Consider the following 27,370-nt stretch of genomic DNA (forward strand, 5'->3'; position numbering starts at 1 on the left):
TGACTGCAATGGTGGCAATGCTGGTGAAGACTCCCAACTCCCATGATCACACACACAACATCTTTTTTTTATTGTTTTGATGTTACAGAAATTACATATTATACCTTAAAGTAAAGGCTAGCTACATGTTTACACAAAAATCAGTAGTGCCATATAACTCACTGTGAGTAAAGTAGAGTATAAGCATCAAAATATATTTAAAATTATAATATATTAAATAAATTAAATTAATATGCAAGTGTCACTGAAGTTGTAGCTAGGAGCTGGAGCTGATTTTAAAATACTACTGGGAAACTTAATAATACATCATAACTAATTAGTTATTGTTGTTGAATAGCAAGTTAGGTGTGATGCTGAAGTCCAGTGAACCTATTTTTCAACAAAATACTGCCACACACACACACACACACACACACACACACACACACACACACACACACACACAGGTTGCCCCTTTCAGTGCCCCTCAGATTCCGTTTTCCGCCCCTGCTGTACCACATCAGCCCCGGTGTCGCCTGTGGATGAATTTGACATACGTTATTGTAACCACTGTGACGTCAGTCCGTGATTAGGGAGAGAGGGAGAGAGAGAGAGCAAGAGAGAGAGAGAGAGAGAGAGAGAGAGAGAGTCGGTGTGGAGGCTGCAGGTCGTGGTGGATCTTCAGACCCGGAGGCAGCAGCTGCATCTCCTCCTCCACTCCTAACAGCCGAGCACCAACCAGCCGGTCCGCGGGACGACAGACGCGGCGGGGAAACGTGCATCATGCCCGCTGAGCAGCTCCAGCCGGGCCCGGTGTCGATATTTCCACTTCTGGAGGGATTTACGCGGACGAACGACCGGAGAGTCCTGATGGATCCCAAGCGCAGAGAGCTGTAAGTTGGAGGCAGAAAACTGGAAAACTTAATATTCGCAGCAGATTTTGTGTTTTGATGAACATGCTGTGGTGGAGTGGGTCACCCTGGGCATCTGCTGCTGCCGCCGGCCGCTGCTGCGCACCGTGACGCGCCGGGGAGCGCGGCGAGGACCCCGGCAGGTTCACCCGGGGAGTCCGGGGAGGAAAAACAAAAACATCTCTGCTGATTGAAATCTCCTCCACTCTGGATTTGTCACTTCAGGCTCACGCGTGGTTTCATATCCCAGAGATGCAGATGCGCAGTGAGGAGGCACCAGCCTGCGGATAATCACAGTTTGGACTTTTTGGCTCCCCGTGCGGCTCCCGGTTCTCCCTCATGCAGCTCCTCCGGCTGGTCTGGGCTCTGACTGCTGCTGCGGTCTGCTTCCTGCTCCTCCTGCTCATCCACAACCAGATCCTGAGAGAAGGTACGACTCTATAGCCTGTCACAGACTTTGGGATGGTGTGTGGGTTGTGGTGGGAGTGGGGGGCTGGGGTCAAAACCGAGTGTCCAAAATGCCTCAACAGGTCACAGAAAAGAGTTTTAAAATTAGTTACTCTAATTCTGATTGTTTATTCTCGGGTCTGACAGGGTTCAAATGTTTGCGTGTTTTGAGCACCTGTACTCCAGTGTGTGTGTGTGTGTGTGTGTGTGTGTGTGTGTGTGTGTGTGTGTGTGTGTGTGTGTGTGTGCAGCAGCGGATGATATGGTGATAAAAGGCGGGAGATGGTAAAACAGATAAAGCAGCATAAAGAGCAGTCACACCAATGCGGGTCGGGCCGGACCGGAACGGTCTCTCTCGCCGGGCTGAGGCGCTCAAGAGGCGGGCTGAGCTCCAGCGCAGGTCCGCTGGCTCACTCTGGAAGAATCCAGAAAGATTAGAGACAGATGATGGAGAGAGGACACACTGTGACTTTACCTCTCTCTACCTGACTCTCCCGTGCTGCACACACACACACACACACACACACACACACACACACACACACACACACACACACGGGGAGTCTGCGCCTATTAAAACCCACATTCATTATATCTGATTGACAAATGAACTGCAGAGAATAAGACATATGCACTAGAAATAAACTGCAAAGAATGATCACTATCAATATAGATTTTTTTTTCTTCTACTGAGTAGACCTACTATTAATATACTTGCTCTTTTTCTGCCCCCCTAAAGTAAAGCATCATCATACTAGACTAGTAGACTCATACATACTTGTTTTCACTGAGGAATTCACAATTAGTTAAGTAATAAAAAATCAGAGACAACAGGACATGATGCTTATGATGGTATATTGTAATACTTATATATGATCAGTGTCACAACACTGAAGCAACAACAGAGACTCACAAGAGGAAAATAATCTCACACAAAGCTACATCTCCTCCAAATGCATCTTTTTTTAATTAAAATAAATATATTATTTACTTCGGTTTTTTATAAATCAACTTGAACATTTGTGAGTGTGTATTGTGCAAAGCTTCAGATCCACCAGAGTTAGCTAGCTAACTGTGGTGTTGCAGTGTTAGCTCACTGTAGGAAGGTAAACTAAAAACCTCAAGCCAGCAGGACTGTTGTCAAATGGTAATCGCCCTTTACTCCTGACACGCAGAATCGCTCAATTTTATGATAAAACTGCTTCATTGGGTGTTTTACCGGTTTTAAACCGTTTGTTTTGGAGAGGAGGAGACCTACTTTGGCTCCGGGTAAAAACCTCCTGAACAATGAACACTGAAGGAATGCCAAATGGGAGAAGCTGACTGCAATACTGGTAAAGACTCCCATGATCCTACGCTACTCAAACATTGTCTTTTGTTGTTGTTTTAATGTGAGGGACCCCCTAGTGGCAGAAATTACACATAGTATGTTGAAGTTTAATTTAAACTCCATAATTTTTGTTTGGTGGCATCAGATCCACAAGTTTGGATTCTTTGATAACTTCTGAGTGAAGTGCAGCCAATGGCTGCCCAATATGGTAATAAAAAAATCACGATGATGCGACATTTGTTGGGGTCTTGTCGGGGACCAACTCGTAGTCTGTCATGTCTGCTGAATGTGGCACAGTGACCATCATAACAGACAAACATATTGAGGAGCCTGAACCCGACACAAAGGACCTAAAAAGACTTTTCTGCCCGCCTAGTCTCTGGTGTGGTTGGATGGTACAGTCACAGACAAACCTTTTCATATTCAAAGAATCTTGTTATTGGATTGGGAAAAGTAAACAATCAGTTCATTGCTCTTTCATTGAATCACTCTTCCCTTTTTACAGTTTCTATATGAAAAAATAAATAATGTTATTATTTATAGTCAGTATTCTCCTAAAAAGACGATATTGAACATGAGTCAAAGATGAGCTTGTAAAGGACAGTGCTCTTAGAAGCAAATTCAGCATTTATCACAAATGATCAAGTTTCTATTAAGGAAAACAGCAAAGTGGCATCAGTATGCTAATAATACTGCAAATTACATTTCACGTTTGTTTCTATTTAGATTTTTTTTTTTTCTGCCAATATTCATTTGGAAAGCCCGATAAACAATTCATTATAACATTTGTTTTGTTTCCCCACTTCTCAAAGCAAACCTGGTTACCTGTATTGCAGTTTGGGATGAATGTTGATTTAATCTTTCTCATTTTGGATGCTTCTACAGAGGCCACAGCGATGGATAAAACAGATCTATATTTACTTGCAGCCTTTTAACAAAGCCTTCAGTGCTGAGAGGTGTGTTTATAATCCTCCGCAGTAATCTACAGCACAGGTGCATCTGTACAACATAAAACTTTGTGTTTGTCCTGAAGCACAGAAGAGTCCAGTTTAGTATTGGAGCCTTATTTGCGCTTCGACCTGCATTAACAGAAAAACGACTCGTCGATCCATGTGGAAGATCCATCAGGCTTTTAGCTTAAAGAGGACAGAAATAAACTCAAACAGTCTCTGCTGCCCTCCTCAGCAGCTGTAATGATCCTGTGTGATGGCTTTTGGGTGTCTGGGCTGGTTTGTGTGCAGCTTGTTATCAGAGGTTTCTGAAAATGTATAAAAGTAAAGGGACAGTTTGGAGTATGAACACTAAATGAAACACACATGATGAGTCAGACCGACTTTTGATGTAAGAAAACATCAACCAAATAATTTTTTTCTCTATACATTCCAGTTTGAACCTTTAGTTCTTTTCCCAATAATAAGAAATTATCAAAATTAAAGGGCCACTTCACCAATGTTTTTTTTTCTTTCTTCTCACTCAATATGATATATAAATGTAACATATGGAATTAGATGCCACAGTTGAGTGTGTAAGGCCGCTTATTTTGGCCAGGGGCCACTTTAAAGAATTACACGAGGCCAGGGGCCAGTTAATAAACAAACATTAATAAATGATCAAATATATTGAATACACATTAGAATTGATGTTGTGGTACAATACGACGACTTCAAAGCACCACAATCTTCTGTTGTGGTGCTTGTGATCTTCAGTTCACTGCAGAGTTCTCCTTTCCTGGGCCGTGCACATTCCAGGATGTTTTCTATCGCTCCTCTACAAAAGATTACAAGAACTTGGCACAGGAATTTTGCTTTCTTAAGTTCCCTTAAGCTTAAAACTCAGCAGTTTTTGTTTGGCAGCTGCTTCTGACTCTCCTCCTCGCACACAGATGTTTCAGATAATCAGAACTGCTGCAAAAGGAAGAAAATCATCGGCATGAGCTGAGCAGGTTCAGGTTTCCTCTCATGCTGCAGAGACTCTTAATGTGAAGGCCAGTCAATTCACATTACATTACCAGGTTAAACAGGTGAAATATCAACCTTTTCTGTCTTTATTAAACCAGATTAATGGTTCATCAAACATCTGTAATATTACACATACTGGCATGTTAACATATGGCAAATAGACTGTACTTGTATAGCGTCTTTCTAGTCTTCCGACCACTCAAAGCACTTTTACACTACATGCCACATTCCCCCATTCTCACACATTAACACAGTGACGCCAAACGTTTATCACAAACAGAACCTAATCCATTCATTCACATTCATACTGTGCATTGGGAACAATCGGGATTCAGTATCTTGCCCAAAAACACTTCGACATGCAGAAGGAGGAGCCGGGGATCGAACCGCCAACCTTCTGACTGGCTGCCCCTACTACTACTGTATATCACGCAAATGTACTGGGATATACAGTAGTTAAAACCCCAAATGGGAAATCAAGGGAACACATTAAAAGAATATAAAGAACCAGTTTTAGGAGGTGGTGTCTGTTGTCGTCTCTTCTTCATTGATCATCTCAGTGTGAAAAGCTTTAATGAGCACACACTGCAGACTGAATTTCCCTCACGCTCTCTGTTTACTGAGTTTCTTTTTTCTTTTCTCTGCCTGCTATGAACCTCATTTAGATCCTGGAAACAAGCCTATTATGCAGCAGAGACACTGCCGTGCCTGAGGTGTAGAAAGCTTACCTAAGGAGCCTTCAGAGTCCAAATGAATTCTCAATGCTCCATTAAGTCGAGCATATATTCATGGAAATTATGAACACACTGCGACTGAAAGAAAGAGGAAATCGGCAGCTGAGAAGAAAAAAAAACTAAACAAACAAAAATTAACGGAGCAAAAAGTCTGCAGAGGGTGTAATTGGATTTAAATAAATTCATCTGGAGGAGGAACGTCAGCAAGTGAATCAACACTGAGCATGACTGAAATTGTGTTTAAAACATAAAACATACTTAAACTGCACAACAGTCGATGCCCTAACCCAGTAGATCCCAACCTCGGAGCCAAAGCTTCATGGGGGCATCGCAAGGCCTTCTTTATTTTAGGGGTGTAAGAAAACTTAAAATATACTTAACTTAAGATATACACAGTAGACCTCTATAACAATATTTGGCTCACAAGTATATTATTATTATGTTATATTATTTGTGATTATAAAAAAACATAATACCGACTTGCATAAAAAGTTCCCTAAATCTGCTCCAAATTCATCCAAATCACTCGTTTTAAACAAACTTCTTGCAGTTACTGAAATCATTGTTTGTGTCCATTGTACAGTTTTTAATATAATATGAAATGTCCATCAAGTATGTAACCTAAGGAGTGATCAGTTCAAAAAATTATAGAAAAGGAAAAAGGTTGGGAACCACTGTCCTAACCCCCCAGCTTGCGGAGACAAAGACTGACAACTACTTTTGTTTGTTTGTTTTATTCTCACCTCTATCTCAACACTTCACAATGTCCCAATGCCTGAGGATGGACGGATCCAATCAGCGCAGACACTGACCTCTTCAAAATAAGAGTCTCTACAGCATGACAGGAAACCTGAACCTGCTCAGTTGAGTCTGTTAGAGCTCTGATTGTTGTATTTCAATGGGCAGCTGTTGGATTTCATTGTTTTCTTCTTCAGCAGCAGCTCTGATTATCTGAAACATCTGCATAAGAGGATGAGAGTTCAATCAGAGCACTGGTATTATGTTGTGTAGCCATGTGATGACACGCAAATCGACAATTGGCGCCAAGCAACACACTTCTATCCAAAGTGCACTTCTCCCTTCAAACAAGCGATGGACGATATGGATACACAATTTAAAAGAAAAGGGAAGTTAATTTTACTGATAGAGAAATAATATTTCTTTTAGAGTTGTATGCAGAACTTTGAAATGTTCTCACAGCTAAATTAAACAACACAAACAACAAAAACTATTCGCATGAAAATTAATCACCAGTGCAATCAATAATGAAGCCGATGGCAGATTGCAGACAGTTGAAGAGGTCAGGAATCAACAGAAATATCTGGAGGTCCTTAACCAAAAACTTCCATATACAACATTATCAGCACAAAACTCAGCTCAAACTGTCAAACTAGGCAGTGCTGATCAAGAAGCAAGATTCTGTTACTGCGTTGCCCATTTCTTACTTAAAATCGTTTCAGAAACCTATTTTAGTGTACTGCTTAGCTGTAATACGAGATCATGTGTGATGCCAATGAGGGCAGCTCAACTCGCAGTACGTCACCTCCACTGGCTCCGTCTAACTGTCATGGCGACAGGCAAAACGCCAAACTCAACTTGTGCTCCAAAAAACGTACTCTACAAAAAAAAGAAGGATTTTTCCGAGCTACAGCTCTTCCTTATTGAAAAACCAATCCTTCGTGTGGAGAACGGGATTGCCAAACTCAAGGCAGAGACAGTACGACAGATACAACTTCTCAGACAAGTAGTGTCTGTTCTGCTGTCTCTCAAGAAGTTTGATTTCTAGTTCAGTATTCTTTAGTGAAAACAACTGATTATTATTTTTATTTTTCTGTTTGCTTTCTTAATTTCGTGTTAATAGTCCAAATGGTTGTCTGCAATGTAATGAAATATGTGTGACATTTCTAGGGCAAACTGATCTCTAAATCTGATATTCAATTTAATTCAGTAGCCTATAATTTATATTTATATATTCAGAGCCAAAAATGGTAAATTATTGATGTATGAGATTGCTTTTACATTTTTGTTGATTATGTTTGCACATGCATTAATTGTATGGCCTACATTTATTTATATATTCTTTATTTACTTATTTATGTACCAATACAGCTAGGCACCAATATACCATTTAAAACAGCAATGTTAGATTATAAGCATTTATTGTACACTTTACTGACAGTGATCATTCATTTACAATATACAACGTGTTTTAGGTCCTATGCATTATTTGTGATCCAAATATTTTACTGACAGTGGTCAGTCATTGATTTATAACATTCTCTGACAACATATAACATTTTCCATTTATAAGTTGTTTATAATTTTGTTGCGGACAAGTCATCCACTGATGTCTTCAGGGATGGCGGATGAGGACCCAGGGGGTTCTCATCATCCTCCAGCACCACCTCTACTTGCTTCAGGAGCTGGGGTTCTCCTTAGAACACAAATGTTGTGCTGCACCGCAGTGGCATACATTCTTCCAGGATGCGTTTGCATTTCACTATGGAGGCAATGAAACCTGACAAGTTACAAAAATATGATCTCAAAATATAGTTTCATTTTAGTTAAGTCCAGTTATATTGTCCTTTATCACAAGTCTCAAAGAACTTTACAATAGCTATATATAAGGGCAAATATTCTACATCACTACATAGATTACACATTGCACACACTGTAATGGTCTTTTTATTTTGTGTTTATGCCCATAAAGTAGTTACTAACCTGCATTTTAGTTCTCCAATGCAGCACTCAACTTGTTGTTCCTTGTTGCTTTTTGTTGTACAGTTCTCACTGTGATAACAGGTGTCATGAGCCACCGCTTCAGTGGGTGTCCACTCCATTCCCTCTCCCTGCCTCAAACTCCCAATAAAGTGCACTTTGAGAATGTGGGCATCATGGGGCAACCCACGCCATTTTGATGGATTCCTTGTTGTCTGAAAATGTCAACAGGCTTCTCTGTTTGTTTAACTGGCTCAAAGCAAAGAAGTAGTAGCTTACCTTTTATTGGTAACCGTTACTGTTCATTCTTTCTGAAATAAGAGGCTGGGTTGAGCCTCTGGTGAATAAAGAGCAGTAGCCTGACTGCTATGTTCAAAGCAAACTTGAGAAAAGTATTAAGCCATGGTTTAACTGCACTAAAGGCTGAGTCCTAGTTTACCTTACATGTGCACTTTCTAATTTTATTTTGTATCACCCTGTTTTCATCCCTTAGAAAGGGCTGTTGAAGGGGCTGTTTGTGTGACAAAGTATTTTTTTCACCCTTTTATTGATGGACAGTGTTACATTGTGTGAGAGATTATTTGCTCCAAGTGAGAATGTTAGTGTGAAATTGAACACTACAGTATATGCACAAAGCAAGCTGATCCACTTTTCCATGTTGATAAGAGCATTAAAATGAGAAAAAATAATGGGACAAAAAGAAATCAAGGGACATTTAGAATAGATAAAAATGTGCGATTAATTGCAATTAAATACTTTAATCGTTTGACAGCACTAGTTTTAATATTAAAATATATAAAAATATTAAACAAAGTTTAATATAATTGATAAACTTATAGTTTTGAGAAATTTTATCTTTACAGTATCAGTTGAACAAGTCATTTTTTTATAAATCACAAAGACTTGGTGCTAAATTAAAATGTAGTTTCAGCCCCTTTCCCCAGTTTTCTTTAAAATAAAGTCTGTTGAAAAGTTAAGTCATGAGACTTTTTGCCTCAGTATTACGAAGTATACTTTACGGAGCACCTAAAGGGACATGGAAAAAAAAAATAAAAATGAAACGTTTCTAGTGAGCACTAGATTCTATCTTTATTCACCAGAGGCTCAACCCAGCCTCTTATTTCAGAAAGAATGAACAGTAACGGTTACCAATAAAAGGTAACCGTTAATATTCAAATGACTATTAAACTAATTTGTCTGTAACTAAAAAATAAATGTAAATTAATCTGTAACCTTTTTTGTTACAGTCCACATTTAAATGCCCTGTCCTGCAGCTGGACACTCATTTGTCCTCCTTTTGAGAAAAACAACAAAACAAAACAAAAACAAAAACGGTCCGTCTTTTGACACATTACCTTGTTAGTTTAATACTTATTGGCTTAAAATGTGTGTTGAAATAAGTAATTTCATTGGTTACATTTTCGTGTAGTGACCTATCAACACATGGGTAATTTTAATATTCAAATGAGCCATGTGTCGATTTGCCACAACACATGATCCTAGTGCTCACAAGATAGTATCTAGTGCGCACTAGAAACGTTTCATTTTTATTTTTTTTCCGTGTCCCTTTAGGGGCTCCATAGTACTTTCATCACTGACCTCAGTAAATCTTGAAAGTGTCTTATCACAGGAGTAAATATTATGCAGAATCTTATAATACATTTCTCTTATTTGAAAGATGAAATGAAACAGGAGATATCCATGCCTTTGTTATTTCATTGTGAATTACAGGTGGACATTTCAGGGGAATTTCTATTAGGATGCTGAAGTGAAAGGCGTGTTTGTGCATTTTGGATCCATTTCTTTTAAAGCAGGTTCCTTGCTCCCCTCAGTCACTTCATTCCTCCCCACAGAGACGAGAGAGAGAAATGTTATTATTCACCAGTCAGCTGCACTCACTCACACAAACATTGTCCTTACAGGCTAACCTTACTGTTGGCGACAGTAAGCTACTTTTCAGTCCATCTGGAAACTCTGTAAATCACCTCGGTACTGCTGTTGTCAAACTGGCAGCTTCATTAGCAGTTAGTGGAGTTGAGGCAGAGCAGCCGGAGGACATCGGAGACTTTAAGGGGACAGCAGTTAGTCATTACACACAGCATCCCAACTGTCATATCATGTGTTGCAATAATTAAGCAACAGTTTAAATGCCTGATGACTGCTGCTCCAAGATACTGATTATACTTATAGTTTGTCATAATTTTATTATATAAAAGAACAGAGTGAAGCAATAAAACAACAAAATCCTAAGTCTGATATGTTTAGATATTATAGATCTAATAACTGCAATTGTACAGCTCTGGAGAAAAAATATTTGGAGAGACCTCAAATAATAATAATAATTCAGTCTTTCTTTGACACATGATTCAGGTTGCACACATCTAAGGATTTTTACTGTTTCATATTTGATTATATTTAACAAATTTCCATCTTAAATAAATATTAAATATTTCCAGAGCAGCCCATCAGATCAGTGGACCAATCAATAAACAGATGTAGCTGTGTTACCGTCCTCATTAAAAACTTCCTAACTGGATACACCTGCTCACTCCTGGGGCCAGATCTATAAACAATACACACACAAAAACCCATGCATACACTGCTGTCAATAAAGGAAGATGAGACAGTGTCACCTCACACATATCAGATCACAGTTTTCTAAGGAGGAGATTAAATACATGCAAATCTGGGCAAGAACCGTAAGTAAACAAGTCGCCATTGCTGCGGTGGTGGTTTGAATGCAAGCTGTCCTAAGAAGCATGCAGCATTCTACTTTTCCTTTTACTCTCTATATAGTGTTACTTTCTAGGAAATCTGGAAGAACCTGTCCAGTTTTTATCTGCTGTGGAAACTTTGGAAAAAACTGAACGTGAAACACACAAGCCTTTACTCAATGAAGTGTGACCCTGTCTGAGACCACACACTTTAAATAGATTCTGTAGGCGTGCAGAGGACCATGATGTTCGTGTGCTAGTTTTTACTAATATAACTGGTCTGTGAAGATTAAATGCAACTCTTGATTGATTAAGCTAGCTAGCTAGTATGGTAGTATTACACACTACATCACTCCAGTCGCTCCATTCGTTCTCTATTTCTGGCCGTTGTCAAATGTCTAACTAATATGTCAAATTTGAATAACGCTAAGATCACCATCCATATAAGGTACCTTCATCAGTAACTGGGGGGCACTGCCCAACATCAGTCCACCTACCCATGCTGCTGTCACTGCAGCCAGCAGCAGTTACAGAGTCACTGCAACCTGCAACTGCAGTAATGGCGACACACATATTGTTAAGTAATTTTCCCCCTGGGATTATTAAAGTATTTCTGATTCTGATTCTGATTGTTTTAATTTAAATTATTTATCAGTGTTACATTTTATCACTCTTTTTATTTACAGTTTCCCTGTATGTATTTTATTTTGTAAATCCCTTTGTAATGACAGTATGATCTCTATTAATCATTGATCATCCTTCTGACATTTATTAACAATGATTGAGACCACAATGATGATGGACAGGTACGTGTGATGAATTAGTGGTACGGTACACCGATACAGTCGGTGAAATTAATTCTCATTTCTATTCATTAATTCATTTCTTTCAATTTGTGGCACACTGTGGAAATGAGGTTTATGCACATTTGCCCAGTCCCACAATGACTGAGATGTATAGAACAGGCAAACAGCTTTATAAAGCTGATGAAAATGGTTCTGTACATTTCTGTCTTTGTGTGTACACCAATTTTAGTTGTGAATCTACGCAGTTTTATGCATCTGGCTTTTAAGGGATTGGAACATCCTCTATAATGACGGACTTTGATTGATTCCCGGGACACAGAGGACGGCAGGAAGCAGAATTAGCAGAACAGCCTTTAGTCTTTCTGTTTCTCTCTGATGCTCTCAGTCATCATGTTAAACATCCCCATCAACAGAAACAACCTTGACTCGTATTTAAATCTTGGTGGTTTTTGTTTCCAAACGGCTTCAGAGACTTGGTGTCCAGCCTCATGTTAGATTCCGGATTTGTTTCCTGCTGCAAATACTCATTAACTGACATCAGATGCTGCTTTTGATGCTGAAAATATTTTCAGCCTCATCCTTATCCATGTCTTCACTCTCAGGACAAACACCAGGGATGTTCTGGGACTGAAATTCAGACAGCGAGCAGAAACAGCAGAGGAAAGGTGCTCAAGGAATGTGCTGACCAGCTGGCTGGGGCATTTTTAATATCTCACTGCACCAGGCTGTGGTACCATCCTGCTTAAAGACTGCTACGATTGTACCGGTACCCAAAAAGAAAACAACCTCCTCCCTCAATGACTACCGCCTGGTAGCACTCAGACCTATCATGATGAAGTGCTTTGAGAGGCTGGTAAAGGACTACATGGTTTCCAGACTCCCCCCAACATTCGACCCGTACCAGTTTGCTTATCGCCCCAACCGCTCCCCAGAGGACGCCATCTCCTCTACACTCCATCTAGAGCATCTGGAAGGGAAAAACACACATGTGTGGATGCTGTTCCTGGACTTCAGCTCCGCATTCAACACCATCATACCACAACATCTGATAAGTAAACTAGCCCTTGGATTCAGCACCCACCTGTGCAACTGGCTGCTTGACTTCCTCACCAGAAGACCTCAGTGCGTGCGGGTGGCAAAAAATGTCTCCAGTGTCATCTCCCTGAGCACCGGTTCCCCCCAGGGCTGCGTCCTGAGTCCGCTGCTGTTCACGTTGATGACCCACGACTGCTGCGCCAAGTTCACTACTAACCACATCATGAAGTTCGCAGATGACATGACAGTAGTGGGCCTCATCAAGAACAATGATGAACAGGCCTACAGAAAGGAGGCGAAACATCTGGCAGACTGGTGTGAAACCAACAACCTGATCCTGAACGTCTCAAAAACAAAAGAGATCATTGTGGACTTCAGGAAGAACCAGCGCAGCCACACTCTCATCATCAACTCAGCAGTGGAAATCGTCAGCAGCACCAGCTTCCTGGGGGTGCAGATAACGGACTCTCCTACCTGGTCAAACCACACTGGCACCCTTGTAAAGAGGGCCTAGCAGCGTATGCACTTTCTGCGCCGGATAAGGAGAGTGCACCTACCCACTCCCATTCTCACCACCTTCTACAGAGGAACTATAGAGAGCATCCTGACCAACTGCATCTCAGTCTGGTCGGCGGCCTGTAGTGCCTCTGACTGGAAAACCCTACAGAGGGTGGTGAGGACAGCAGAGAAAATCATTGGGACTTCACTTCCTCCCTTCCAGGACACTGCAAAGAAACGCTGTTTGACCAGGGCTCAAAACATCATCAGTGACCCCTCCCACCCCCACCATGGACTGTTCTCACTGCTGGCCTCTGGAAGGAGATTCCGCAGCCTGCAGAGCAGAACAGCCAGACTCAACAATAGCTTCTTTCCACATGCCATAAGACTGTTGAACACTGTATAACCATTCCCCCTTCCCTCCCCCTCCTCACCCACACACCTACACAGGACTGCACCACTAGGATCTCTCCATCATACTGCTGGGAAATATGCAACTACACTGTGAAATTATATTTATCTTAGCTATCTTATATTTATCTTAGTTATCTTATCTGTCTTTTATACAAAAGGTTTCCACATTATGCAACTACACTGTGAAATATATTTATCGTATTTATCTTATTTGTATTATATACAAAAGTTAGTTAGGCAACTACACTGTGCAATATATATTGCAATATATATATATATTACCTTACAGGTTTTTTATACAAAAGTTTTTTCTTTCTCTTTTATATTTGCACATCTATTTTTAGACTGTACATACTTCCTCCCCTTTATTCCTTTATGTGCCATTGCAACGTAAGTCTGTCTAAGTCTGAGTCTAAACGGTTTTGGCAGTGATTTCAACACTAATACAGTTTTTGTTTATTTTGTTTTGGTATGAAGAGAATCTGATGATGCTGAAGACACTAAAGACGCTTAAGGATGTCTTGAGGGTCTCATAAGCACGTCACCAATGCACTGTATCAAAACAAGAGCAGGACAGGCAAGCCTAGGTGAGCTGGAACAATAAGTATCAATATACTGCCAACCGGAGCATGTGAGACTTTCTGCTCCTCGCTCACAAGGCTGTTTGTTCGCTCCGCTCCACCCGTTCAAAGCCTCTCGAGGCCGCTCCTCTTAAAATTGCTCCTCGCTCAACTCAGATTTCACCCTGCTCCACCAAAATCGCTCTGAAATGAAAAAAAGCTGCATTACATTTAATTTATATCTTAATTCCTGCTTAAGCTAAGCAACAGGAGAAACGCTCCTCCCTGCCTACCTTCTCTAAGAAAACCTGTCCTACTTCACATCACCAGCAACAGTCAGAGCAGTCCACTGGTCTCTGCGACTCTGTCTATGACTCCATCGTTGTCTAAAATCACTGGCAGTGACCACAGCAACCTTGACCCTTCCATCATGAAAATAACCTGTGAATTTGGCGCATTTAGTTGCATCTTGAACTGACATTTTTCACTGATCGGGAGTCTTTCCAAACTTCCCTGACAAAGGCACTAAATCGAGTTTTTCTACTCTGTGATTCTTTATATTTTCAATTTGCAGGGAATTTAAAAGAGATGACAGATAATAAAAGCTCATATCAACCAGATGTCAGTTTATCTTCCTTCCTGTCATTCATGAATAGATTACATGTCAGCTGTGATTGAGGAAACGTTAGTTCGAGCAGAGAAAACAACGCATTATGATTTCATTAATTTGCTGTAATATGAGCGAGTTTTTATACTGCCACAGAGTTTTATCAGTGATTCATTCAACCGAAGCACAAAGTCAAATAAATGTACAAGAGTTTTACTGCAGAGACAAACTGCAGAGATCAGAGGGAGGAAATCAATCCCTGCAGGCTGGAAGTCATCACAGCAAGTTCCCTGCTGCAAAAATGAAATAAGACATTATCTGTGTGGAAGATTTTCTTCATGAAGGCAATAAAGATTTTCCTGCAGGTGGAAAAACTGCATTTTCAAGACAAAGCAGATCTAATGACTTTTAGTTCAACAACAAGAAATATTTTCAATTTTTAACATTAAACCAGGAAACTGAAACATAAGGATGTTTAGTTTTTGATGTGTTTCAGCTGACAAGACTTAATTTTCCATCACAAGGCTAAATGGAAAAGCTCAAACTTCAGAGGTTGAAAATATTCTTGACCTTGGGAAGTTTGACAAAATAATCTGAACTCAAGTCCTCTTACTAGCTTTTTCTCTGAGCTTTCAGCTGCATCTCACAGTATTCATCTGCAATCTCAGTTGTAGTCAGGTGACCTTATTGCGAAAACTGTGTGGACCTGAAGTTAACATTTAAGCTCAGAAATAGGGCCGCCCCCTAATAGCCAACTTAACTGCCGATGAGAAGCGTCTTAGTCGACAAACTTTTCATTAGTCGGATGGTTGCAGAAAACAAAAACGTCAAACTCTGTTTGGAAAAATCAGGGAATCGTTGCAACAAGGACCTTTTCTCTTGAAACACAGGCAGTCACTTACTGGTGCACTGTTGTGTATGCTAACTGTACTAGCTGCTGCCACTAACTAGTTAGCAGTAATGTCTACTAATCGACTAGGAGGCAGCCCGAGTCAAAAAACAATGAAAATGTGTCTAATGTCAACAACAACAAGTAAAAGACAAGCAATTCTGCAAGTAGAAACACACAGTGAATAAAACACGATAATTATGGATGTACAGGAAAGTAGAAATAAATATATGCATGTGTGCAAAATCTTGCTTCTTTTTAATGATAATGGCAGGTACAGTGACTGTTTCAGTGTATTTCTTGTGGAATTATTTATTTTTAAGAAAGGTTTGAAGTTACAGTTTATGTTGCACATTCATGTCCTCACAACATTAAAAACATCATTAACATTTTACCGCTGCTCAATACATCACATTACTGTTACTGTACACCAATTTGAATGTGCTGTGCGTCCTGTTCACAGACTTTGGCTGCCAATAAGCTTAAAGCCAACTTTGGTGCCTTTTTTTTAAATTGGACATGAAGACATGATGGACTAAACACAGAATGTACAAACCTACACAGTAAGTGCAGAACAATGTGAGCTGCAGTGCAAATCAGATTAACTAAATAATTACCCATAACTGACAACCCCCATCTGTTTAGTCTTCTCAGGACTTGTTTTAAAATACTAAAAATTGTGAAGCAGACAAATAAAATGTGATAAAAACTGATGCAGAAAGTCAGATGAGGTGAACTTTACCATTCAGTGAAGCTGGGACAACTTGCTGATCAGCTGTTTAGTTGTGTTTTTTAGTTGACATGATTGGCTCCACCGACTAATGAGCTGCTATTCTGGAGTTACAGCAGTTCTGTTTGGTGAGTTACAGGGTCAGAACATCCACTGATAGAGGAGGGGCTGAGTATGGTGGGGTTTTTTTGTATTATCACAGGAGCATCTGATGACGTTAATCTTAAAAGCATTATAAAAGCTCTGAACAGAGAGGTGGAAAATCTGAGGCTGAAGCAGCTGGAGAGCTTCGGTGTGAGCTGCAAAAAAATTCCGTCGAACTTTGGTTTCGTTTAGTTTGGCGTTTTTCATCCTGGTGTGCTGCAGCAGATGGAGAATTAAAGAAGGCCGGTGATGAGCTGCAGCTAACGAGGAAACAGACCCACCGCCGCTCTGCTGCTGTACATAGTTACCATGGGATACCTGTAAGCGAGCAGTGTCTCTTATGTCACCTACATGCAAACTGTATCCAATTAAAGCTCTGGGGCTTCTTGATCTCAGGTGCTCAGACGGTTCAGGATCACTGAAATGGAAGTGGATGTTTAAAAAACGGACTGCAGCTGTGTCACTGAAACTCTGAAACTTGTTAGTCCTGGTCCTTTAAACTGCAGTCGGCTTTGTGAAATATTACGACTGCTCACAGGGGGACTTGGTGAATCAATAGGCCTATCTGCCGAGCTAACCACTAACAACAAAACAGTTTGCTGTTTCATGGAGGGTTATGTGCTGGACTAATTCCTGGCTGGGACCAGTAACTTCCTGGAGTCTCCACTGGCTGCACAGAGCCAAGAAAAAGCTGCATAATCCCTGTAAAACAGCAAACAATTTAGTTTTTCATCAAACACCATTTCCTCGCTGGACACCCCAGTCTCTCACTCCTTTGTGGTTTTGTGTGTGTGTTAGCTTCCATCCTCTGACCTTTAACCTTTGTGCCAGATATGATTACACTCAGAGGAACGAAGGTTAAAGTGTCCTCTCCTCTGGATGTCGTGTTGCTGGCTATGAGAAAGTGACCTTTGACCCTTTAAACATGTATATAAACTGCTGATGCACAGAGCTCACAGAGGTCTTAATGTAGTCACACATACAGGAGGAAGAGGAGGAGCGGGTGATAAACCTCATCACAGCAGCTCTCAGACAGAGATGAGACAGTTTATTAGCTTCCATGTAGCCGTGAGGTTAACCGGAGGGGGAGAACACATCACATATAAAACAGCAGTCATGTTAATGCAGGCTGTCAGATGTAGTTATGAGATTCATTAAAAGTGCAGAGATCTCAACAGTGTTAGTGTTTTTTAAGAAGAAATGTCAACCTGTTAAATATGAATTTTATTAAGCTACTTACTATTAAGTAAGTGAATCTTTTAAACTGGCACTCACTGCTGTGAAGGGAGGTTCAAACTTTCAAACTTTCTGTAGCCTTAGTCACTTTTTAAAAATGATCTTCACTTGTGGATGTATAGACAGAGTAACTGTTTTTATTTTCTTCTGTTTCTATTTCAATGTTGGTTTTTTTGGTAGGACTGTGATTGGTTCCCCTCCAGCGTCTCTCTCGGACTACTTTTTTTTTTTTTTCATTTAAAAAATATATTGCGTTGAGTCTGTCCATCATTAACGATACATCATAAGGGTTATTTTCTCATCCTGGGCTGAGTTCTACACCAACCCTGTCCTATATCTTTTTTAGGGATGTAATTTGTTTCCACATCGACAAGTTTTATAGGACATTTGATTTTGTCAGGAGCTTGTCTGTTTTTGAGAGTGACACAGACATTAATCCACTGGAACGATAACTCACCTGATGGACAGCAGCGATGACGGAGCTGATAGAAACAATACTGTCTTCGTTCTTGTTTCACAAAGGTGCTTCTGACAGCAAATGCTGCTTGTTGCATCAAAACCTCTCAGCTCCTGACTGCTTTTGACAAGAGAAGTTCTCTTCTGACATTTTTTGAGACATCCAGTCAAAAGTGCATCACAGCAGTTAGGGGCCCCTGGGGCCAAAATAGTTGAATGCAATTGAAACATTTAGGAGGATCTATTGGCAGTAATTGAACATAATATTCATAGGTATGTTTTCATCAGTGAATAATCGCCTGAATATACTTGATGATACTTGAATTATAAAAAAAAAAGTTTTTCTCTGTACATAAAACTGAAATTAAGAAAAAAAAGAGCAAAGGAACTAGAAACATTTTCTTTGTTGCAGTTTCGTCTGCTTCTCCGATGATTACATATTTAAAGTAAAAGTAGCCCAGTAATGCTATCGGCTGCCTCCAGTGATCCTTTGACCCTCACCTTGCAGGCCGTAGTGGTCCCTCAATAGTCTCTATCCACATCACTACATAGAAGCCTGCTTGTCTCTTTTGTCCTGCTGGAAAAAGGTTCCCTCATTCATGCTTCAGCCATTTCCCAGACTGACAGAAGGAAAAAGGAAATGACCAGCTGCTCAATCAGAGACACTACTGAAGTAGTTAAATGGGCTGCTGCTGTTGTTGTTGCTGACACTGTTGTTGTTTTTCCTCCTCTGACCCCACTGACCTCCGTCCTTCTGAAGAACTGTTCCCTCTGTTCTCCTTACTCTGAGGTCCTGGTTGTTGTAGGTCCGGTCCTTTCTGAAGAGGGGGCTCTATTGATGACAGTTCATCAGCATGCAGGGGGGGCTTCTGCTGTCACCACGGCGACCGAATACAGCCACCCCCCCAACTCCCAGGACTTCTGTCCCTTCTGATTCTCTTGACATTCATTCCTCCATCATTCAGCCTCTGCTTCAACTGAACTCAATGAAGATTTCTCTATAATGATACATAGAACCAGATGTTTGTTTTCAGTTCCCAGTTCAGCAACCTGTTTTTTATCTACTCTACATTGCTTTAGGGATGGCAATCTTGGTCTGTTAGTCGGTCCACACTTAAATGACTGTTGGACTATTGAATAGACTGCTTTGACATTTTGTACAAACGTTCATGGTGCCCAGGGGTTGACTCCTACTTTGGATTAGCAAAAAAATCTGGTACAGATATTGATGGTTCACAGATGATCAATCTGACTTGATTAACTTCCTGACGCTTGTGCTCTAGCACTACCATAACGTTCACATTTGTGGTTTTTAGTGAAATTTATCGACAACTGTTGGACGGATTGTCAGGAAATTTGGTACAGACATTTAGTTCAAGCATCAAGGAAATGTATTTGTCATCAAACAATACAGGTTGTACGACAAAATAAAAGTTTGCAGTCCCTTCATGCTACGCACACAGAAAAAGATAAATGCATTTATAGAATAACATAGAAATAAAATAAAATAAACCAACATATACAATTATTTATATACATTTAGGAGAGAATTCTGCAGTAAACTTTTAAAATTCTGGTTGAATGTTAAGAACAGCAACAAGATAGTGATGATAATATGGTTACATATTCACATAAAAAGTTCCAACATTTGAGAAACAGTGTCCATCCACTTTGACTGCATTTAAGCACCAAGCATCCTTGATGTAAACACAGACTCTGCCTCCTCTTCTTCGCTTGCACTCTGTTGGGTCGGTACATGGTCGAGTGCTTGATCTGGGATATTCATGGAGTAGGTCTCTGTAAAGATGTGAACACAACAGTCTCTGATTTCGCATTGTTTGGCCAGTTTAATTTCTTCCAGAGCGGACATTAGCCGGGAGCAGGCTTAAGTCAAAGCTATATACATATATATATATAAAATACATATCTTCCTCCACCGGCAGGTTATGCACTGATACATGAAGCTTCGGTAATCATACTGTGAGGGGGAACAGTAACCACTGAGGACTAATAGAGAAATGGACACGGTGTCAAAGCATTCAAAGAATTTCAATAGTGAGCTGAACCTCCATCCTTTTATTCAACTTTCCTTGGCGGCGTTCAAACATGCCCTGTAGGTTTGAACCATTCAGTGGTTTCATACATTCATACAAAGCACCTTGTTTTGCATCGCCTTGTGAACCAGCCACCTTTGACCTCCTTTTTAACTAGTGCACAATCTAACCCGCTGTTGACTCTCAAGCTGCATTACAATGTGAACAGAGACAGAAACAGAAAAAAGGCAATGTTTGAGAGGTATCCAGAGACTGTGGACAGTTGTTTAGCTAACGTCTGCAGTCTCTCCTGCTGCTTTCTCTTCAATAAAACTTCAGTTGAATAGAACTTTAAGTATTATCTCCCACAGATTTGTCTTCAGATGTTAGTTTTTCGTTATATCAGCATTCCTACAGTCAGCACAATTACTGTTAGGACAAATGATCATATCCAACAAGATGTAACAATAAAAAGATTGTATTTTCAATATAAAATATCTTGAAAATCTTGAACTCTGTCTAACTCTACTACAGGCTACAACGTGTAAATCAGACAACTTTTGAGTTGATGGAAGGTGGACTTTTTTCTTTTTTGATACTAGCAGTTTCTGCTATTTCCAGTCTTTTTGCTAAGCTAAGCTAAACACATCCACCACCTATTTTACAAAAAGTGTTCCTTTATACTATACACCGCTCAGTGGCTTATAATTAGCAGGTAGATGATATTTACTGTCCAGCTAATAGTTGTTAGCTCATTAGCAGGAAATGGCTGTTGTTTGGGGGTTTAAAGCTCATCTGTCAACAAGCCCATTTGACTTTACTTACACAATGCACAAAGAATATCACTGTAGCTTTTTGTTGACTCTCCAACTGAGGCCCTGCAAAGTAAGTTAGACACTGACAGAAAAGAAGGGTAATTAAAAGAAAAATGTTTGTAAATGAATATAAAATGTTTGATACCAAAATGAAAACAGCTAAAACATGCAGTTACATGATTTACTTCCATGCATCCCTCAGGACACCTGGCAGCGGGGACCTGTGAGATTGTTACTCTGGACCGGGATAGCAGCCAGCCGAGAAGGACCATCGCCCGACAGACGGCCCGCTGCGCCTGCAGGAAGGGACAGATCGCTGGGACGACACGAGCCAGACCGGCCTGTGTTGACGGTAAGGCATCGCCGTCCTCTGGCAGCTTCTGCCAATAAATCCTCAACATTTAACGACAAAATACTTTATATGTCCACGCCCAACGAGAGCGACACAAAGTGTTTTCTGATCTGATGCTCCCATTATCAAGATGACATTCATCATCTGATGTGATCAGGTCTGGATGTTGTATTTGGACAGTTGCTTTGACAACCGGTGCTGTTGTCCTTCCTGGGGGTACAGTTTCTCTGCTTCTAATTGGTGGAGACATCCAGGGACAACAGAATATGATGTCAGATTCACCTCCTTTCAGTTTTAGGCAATTTGGGACATCCAGCTTTCATTAAGGCAGGTGAGTAGATCCATAGTATTGCATTACTTCTTCCACTAGTGTGCTTTTGATTCCAGTATGCTTTCATACTTCCACATTTCTCAAGCATTTTAATTAACATGTCTCTGAGACTGAATGTCAGTTCACAGCTTGAGGCTTGAACTTGTAATTTATGAAGGAAACAAACACACAGATACATACAGCTTCTCTCTAAATCCTCCACATCTCTTCATCCGGACCACGAGGTTCAGAAAGTCAAGGCCCAGATGGGAACAGCCCAGAGTTGCATTGCATTTCATCACCGGCTGTCTCCTCCTTTCTCTTTCTCTTTCTGCCATCTGGAGACGATGGCAACAGCTGGGGGGACTTAGTCTGCTCTGCAGGGATTTACAGGCTCTCCTGGCGATTGTCAGAGACTGTGAACAGTTGTTTAGCAGAGTTAAAGAACCTCTGCAGTCTCTCTGCTTTCGCTTCAATAAAGTTGAAGAAGAAGATATTTTTCCTCACATTAGCATTGATTTCCTGCAGTCAGGATGATTCGAGCTAGGACAAACTATTCAAAATCAATATTTAAGATTGTATTTTCACCTAATCAGCCAAAAAACTTAACTGAACAGGTTTGAGGTCTGCCCTAACTCTACTATCTACTACTGGGTAGATTGGTGCCTCTCTAGATAACAGTTAGTTAATTAGCAGTAAAAGTCTGTGGTTTAAAGGGTAACTACAATCTCACATTCTGCTAGAGCTCCCTCTCCCAATGTGTTTAAAAAATTGCAAAAGAGGAGTGAGGTAGCAACGGTCTAGACATATGTGATGTGGGGGTGAGTGACTGCCCACCGCTCAGTGCAGCATGGACAGAGATGTATAGAGCTGGCAGTCAGAGCTCAGCTACTGTCAGACTCTCCATTTTTTCTTGTGGAGAGACGGGGAGTCTGGTGTGGCTTTTTCACTCACTAGAAGCACACGGCGCTTTGAGAGAGGCACTATGGGTACCTGTGTTGTAGCTTGGCTAGCAGCTCTACTGTGAAAGGCTTGTGTGTCTGTGAGGGAGCGTCAGTACATAATTATAGTCCTGCTGTTTACGTTACTGTTCGTCAGCCCTAAATATCTTGTTATGCTCTGAACAGAATTATTGGCGGGGGCCATGTATTGCCTATCTGTCACGATTGGGGGGAGCAAGAGCTGTTTTTACTTATAGAGTATATATTTAATGTGTAGTTCCTCTTTAAAACAGCCTTCAACTCGAAAAAACGTTGTCATGGTGATGTGAACATGCGTGGTAAACACATTACAAAAGACTATCTGAATAAGAAAACTGGTTTTATTTAGGAATGAGTACAGAAACCGGGTTTGTGTTGGAGCTGAACAGGTTAATGTTTGTGCTGTCAGTGATCAGGGCTGTTTGAACGTGCTCTGCTGCTTTGGGAGGATATTTTCAGCAGGAGACTCGATGTGAGAATAGCTGCTGATCGCTGCGACCTGTTTTCTGAGCTCCGAGACTCATCAGCAGCTTCCTGTTTTTTTGTCCTCCCCGAATGTCTCTGAAAAACTAAAACCAAACTTGTTTAAACTCTTAGTGAACTCTTCATTGCAGTCAACGGCCAGAAAAAAAAAAAAAAAACCCAACAACAAACTGATAAACGTAATACGAAGTACTATACGGATAAAAGTAGAGCTATGTAGACACGGAAACATTCCAGCCATAGGACATATGTTTGGACAGATATTGTGATGTAAATTAGAGAACACTAATACAAATGTTAGTGATGGCAAAGACAGTCAAAGCCCCTCAGGGTGAGCAGACTCATTTGATGTATTGATCATTCTTCATTGATCAATCTTCAACGGTGTTCAATGTGAATGACAAGTCATTGTAACTGTCAAACAAAAAGTATGTAGTGCAAACTTTATCCTTCATATGAGTCTCTCTGTGACCTTTACAGAGCTGCATGTTGGTATTTATGTCAGTTTGTGTTTTATGTTGCAGTCTCAGGTAGCATAAGCTCTAAAGTTTCTTCACTGTTTCAGGGAAAAAAACTGGCGTAGCTCAAATAAAATACAACTTTATTCTACCAAGTAAACAAATACAAGCTACAAAACAAAGGTGTCTCCATAACGGGAAGAACAAAAAGACCCACACTCACATCATGAGACCTGCACGCAGTGGTGGAAGAAGTATTCAGATAATTTACTTAAAGGACCAGTGTGTAGGATTTAGTCGCATCTAACAATGAAGTTCTAAACTATAACCATTCAAATTCAGCTCAGCTTCATAAGTGTGAAGGAGAAACTACAGTGGCTGTGAAAGGCGCAAAAACGTGAAAGGGTCTATCTAGAACCAGCATCTGGTTTGTCCGTTCTGGGATACTTTACTACCATTATTAAAAAAACGGTTCAAGTTAACTAAAACACAACGATTATTATATTCAGGTGATTATACCCTAATGAAAACATACTCTGCCAATAGATCCTTCTAAATGTTACACACTGGACCCCTAAAGCAGCTACAAGGAACTTTCATTTTGTGTTGATTCAATAAAGTTCTGACTTACTTGAATTAATCTTAAAAACTTTAGACAAACTAGCTTTTCAGATGTTTTTAAAGTGGGTGGCTAGAGCAGTCAGCATTCAAAAAGTCTTAAATAAAAGCCTCTGTTTGCATTTCTGTGACCTTTCCGCTGCCGGTGAGAACTGCATGTTGGTATTTATGTCAGTTTGTATCTGAAGCAGCCACTCGCTTTGCTTTTTGTTGTTCTGTTGTTTAAATCCTCCCGCAGACCTCCGACCACCAAGCTCAGAGGAAGGATCAGACTTTTTATCTGTCGTCTCACATCTCAAAGCTCTGGCTCAAACACCTCGGCTGACTTTAACCATGAGTCTTTCCCACTCTGAGTGGGATAATCCCGGTATGCATCACAGAAAGTCACACGGAGAGTAATTATCATCAGAGAGGGCCAACATATTTACAGATAAAGGTTAAAAAGTCTCCAAGTTTCAATTTATAAAGAATTTGTCAGACTCTGAAGCTGCTGCTGTTCATATAATTCATAAAAAAAAATCTGAATCCTGAAAAATGGCCACAGAATATGCTTCTGATCCAACTCCTCTACTTTTCACACCTCATCTGAGCAGTAAAATTACTGTTACTGTTTCAGAATATTACCCGCTGCTGCTTTGTATCAGACATTGATGGTATGAGATTGACAAGCGATGAATAAAAAAGGCCACAAGGCTCTGTGGCTGTAGTAAAACAAACAAACGAGATACGACACCCTTTTGTTTCTCATCAGCTGGAGAGGAACTGAAAAGGGCAGAGAGGTGGTGTGTTCAGGGACTGTGAGGGGGTTCAGAGCGATTCCTAGAGTCCGAGAGAGGTTAAAACCTGCTCTGACCTCAGACCTGAAGAGCCAGAAGAGAGGAAAAGAAAATATGGAAGGGAATGAAAGGAGAGTTTTGTATCTCATAATTATATTTATCTCTATATTTATCTGAGATCTGAGATCTGTATGAAAAACTATCTCATTATTATGTTATATATGTCACATAATTAGCCTACATAAACATTTATTTGGGGGTAATGAAATCTGTGTTTTGTAATTACAGAGAGAACTATTTTGGAATTATTTATTTCCTATGAGAAATGAAAAGATCTCACACTTCCAAGAAATTATATATAAAATAAATAATTTTAATCAGGAGATGTTTGTCTTGTAATTATGCTATTGTTTCTGTATCCTGTAATTGCGACCCTGAAAGCTATATGGTAATTACTTTTATTATTTTTCTATCTGTGTCATAATTAAGAGAAAACATCTTTGTTGAATGCAGTGTGTTCCTGCAGAAAATAAAGTGAAACAGACCCAGGAAAGGACGACAATTATAGTAAAGAAAAAGTTGATTACAAAAAGGGACGCAAACAGCACAGGAGAGTAAGAGAAATGGAGAAAAAAAACAAAAGGAAAGGCACAAAAAGGAGGATTATCTTTCCCTCTGTGGCTCATCGAAATCTATATGTCCCTTCTCAAAAAGAGGAATAATTTAGGTTTATGTGTCCACTTCCTGTTGTAGTTTTTATTTTTTATTTTCTTCCATCTGTTTGTTCTTTGCCTTGTTTCCTGTTCCTTTGTTCCTCGTTCTTTCGTCTCCGTTCCTCTCGTCCTTGGGGGACGAAGCAGCGTCTCTCCTTCTGGATGGCGTCTTTGATGAATGAAGCGATTACAAGATGGCCTCCTCTCTTTTCGGATAAATGAACTGCGCTGAGCGGCGGCGGCGGATGGATCTGCGTTGCGCTCCTTCATTAATCAGCACGGTGATGCAGCACTCGCAGGTGTTCAGGTGTTCACTGATACCTGAGATTAATCCACAACACTGTTTGTTAATGTGGAAGTCTGCTTTCTGTTTCTGACTGTTTTCCATATTTAACACCTGAAAACACACTGATTTCCCTCGAAACTGAACTAAACTCAGACTGTAGATAAGATGGTGCAGTTGGGTGTCCACTTACGGATGAGGTTGCTGGTTCAGTTCAGTTTTTTCAGTTAGGATGTGCTTAAAAACATTGTACATTTGTATAAATATAACTGAAGTTTATATCAATACAGCACTTATGTTGTGACTGTGACCTTGGATTTAGGGCTGATCAGTTACAGTAATGTAACTGTATGAGCCATTACATTTTGTCTCCTTCCCTCTGAGCTGATGTGTTCAGTCGGAACATTTTCAGGAAACATCAGCATTTACAGTGTCACTGTGAGGCGTATGATAAAACGCTCACACACTGCTGTAATGGAGGGAAGCGTGTGGCGTGCTCGCTCAGCGGAGGCATCCTGGGACGATGGAGGAAAGAGACGAATCAACAGACGTGGCGGGCGCTGTCGGCTTCCATTCTCATCCTCTGCAGGAAACTTAAAAGCTGTGATTATACGTCGCCCTCTCAGAAACAAACATGGCACTGCTGTTTCCTGCCACTCTGCTCTCCGACACCTTTCATTGTGCCTCAGGGGGAATCTGAGCGCGCTCACTGCTGCACCGCTGGGTCACAGGGAGAGACGTGGTGAAATGTTTCCATACAAGCCAAATCTGAGCAGAACGAGAGAGCGGACACACTGAGGAGGGGGGACATTAACGGGATTAATAACAACTGTTACGTAAATGTTCTAGCTGACATCATCAGCAGATGTCCAATCAGCTGCTCAATAAGTCAGAATTTTCTCTGTTCACGCACAAACTGTCTGCTGGACACACATCAGCTATTGTCTGACCAGGATTTAGCGTCTAGGGGCAACAGCCAATGTTTCCTGGCTTTCGGTGTAGCCTGCACATATCTACCAAACTGATTAACAGATATCCAGGCCACGACTTCCTCTGCAGTCCGATCAGCAACTTGATACGCGAGAATGATGAGCAAGACACATTACGGCTAATGTCTATAAACAGATAATCTGCATATGAATGCAGATTTTATTTGACGATAGCCAGTCGGTTTCCGAGTTCTCTTTTGTTCTCCACACAGACTGTTCACCTGCATGCAGTCAGAATGCTTCTGATGCCAAAATGCCAAAGTCCTTTCTGCATTCATATGCAGATATCTATTTGATTATCTGCCACTTCTGAAAATAGAGGGAAAAAAAGGGTTGTGACTATAAAATCTATCTGTATTTGCTGTTGCCATTCTACCATTTTATTTTGTGTCCA

At 40.6% G+C, this 27,370-nt stretch overlaps 1 protein-coding gene across 1 annotated transcript in view; it reads left to right on the plus strand.

Moving 5' to 3' along the window:
• The first annotated feature begins 1,081 nt into the window (after nucleotides 1-1,081).
• LOC127353361 (chemokine-like protein TAFA-5) overlaps nucleotides 1,082-27,370 on the plus strand; it is a 46,655-nt gene continuing 20,366 nt past the window's right edge. The window contains exons 1-2 of the mRNA XM_051382534.1: nucleotides 1,082-1,320; nucleotides 21,217-21,366. Coding sequence (XP_051238494.1) covers nucleotides 1,230-1,320; nucleotides 21,217-21,366 — 241 coding nt within the window. The 5' untranslated portion in view covers nucleotides 1,082-1,229. The remainder of the gene's footprint in view (nucleotides 1,321-21,216; nucleotides 21,367-27,370) is intronic.

This window comes from Dicentrarchus labrax, unplaced genomic scaffold, assembly GCF_905237075.1.
Source record: "Dicentrarchus labrax unplaced genomic scaffold, dlabrax2021, whole genome shotgun sequence".
NCBI lineage: Eukaryota > Metazoa > Chordata > Actinopteri > Moronidae > Dicentrarchus > Dicentrarchus labrax.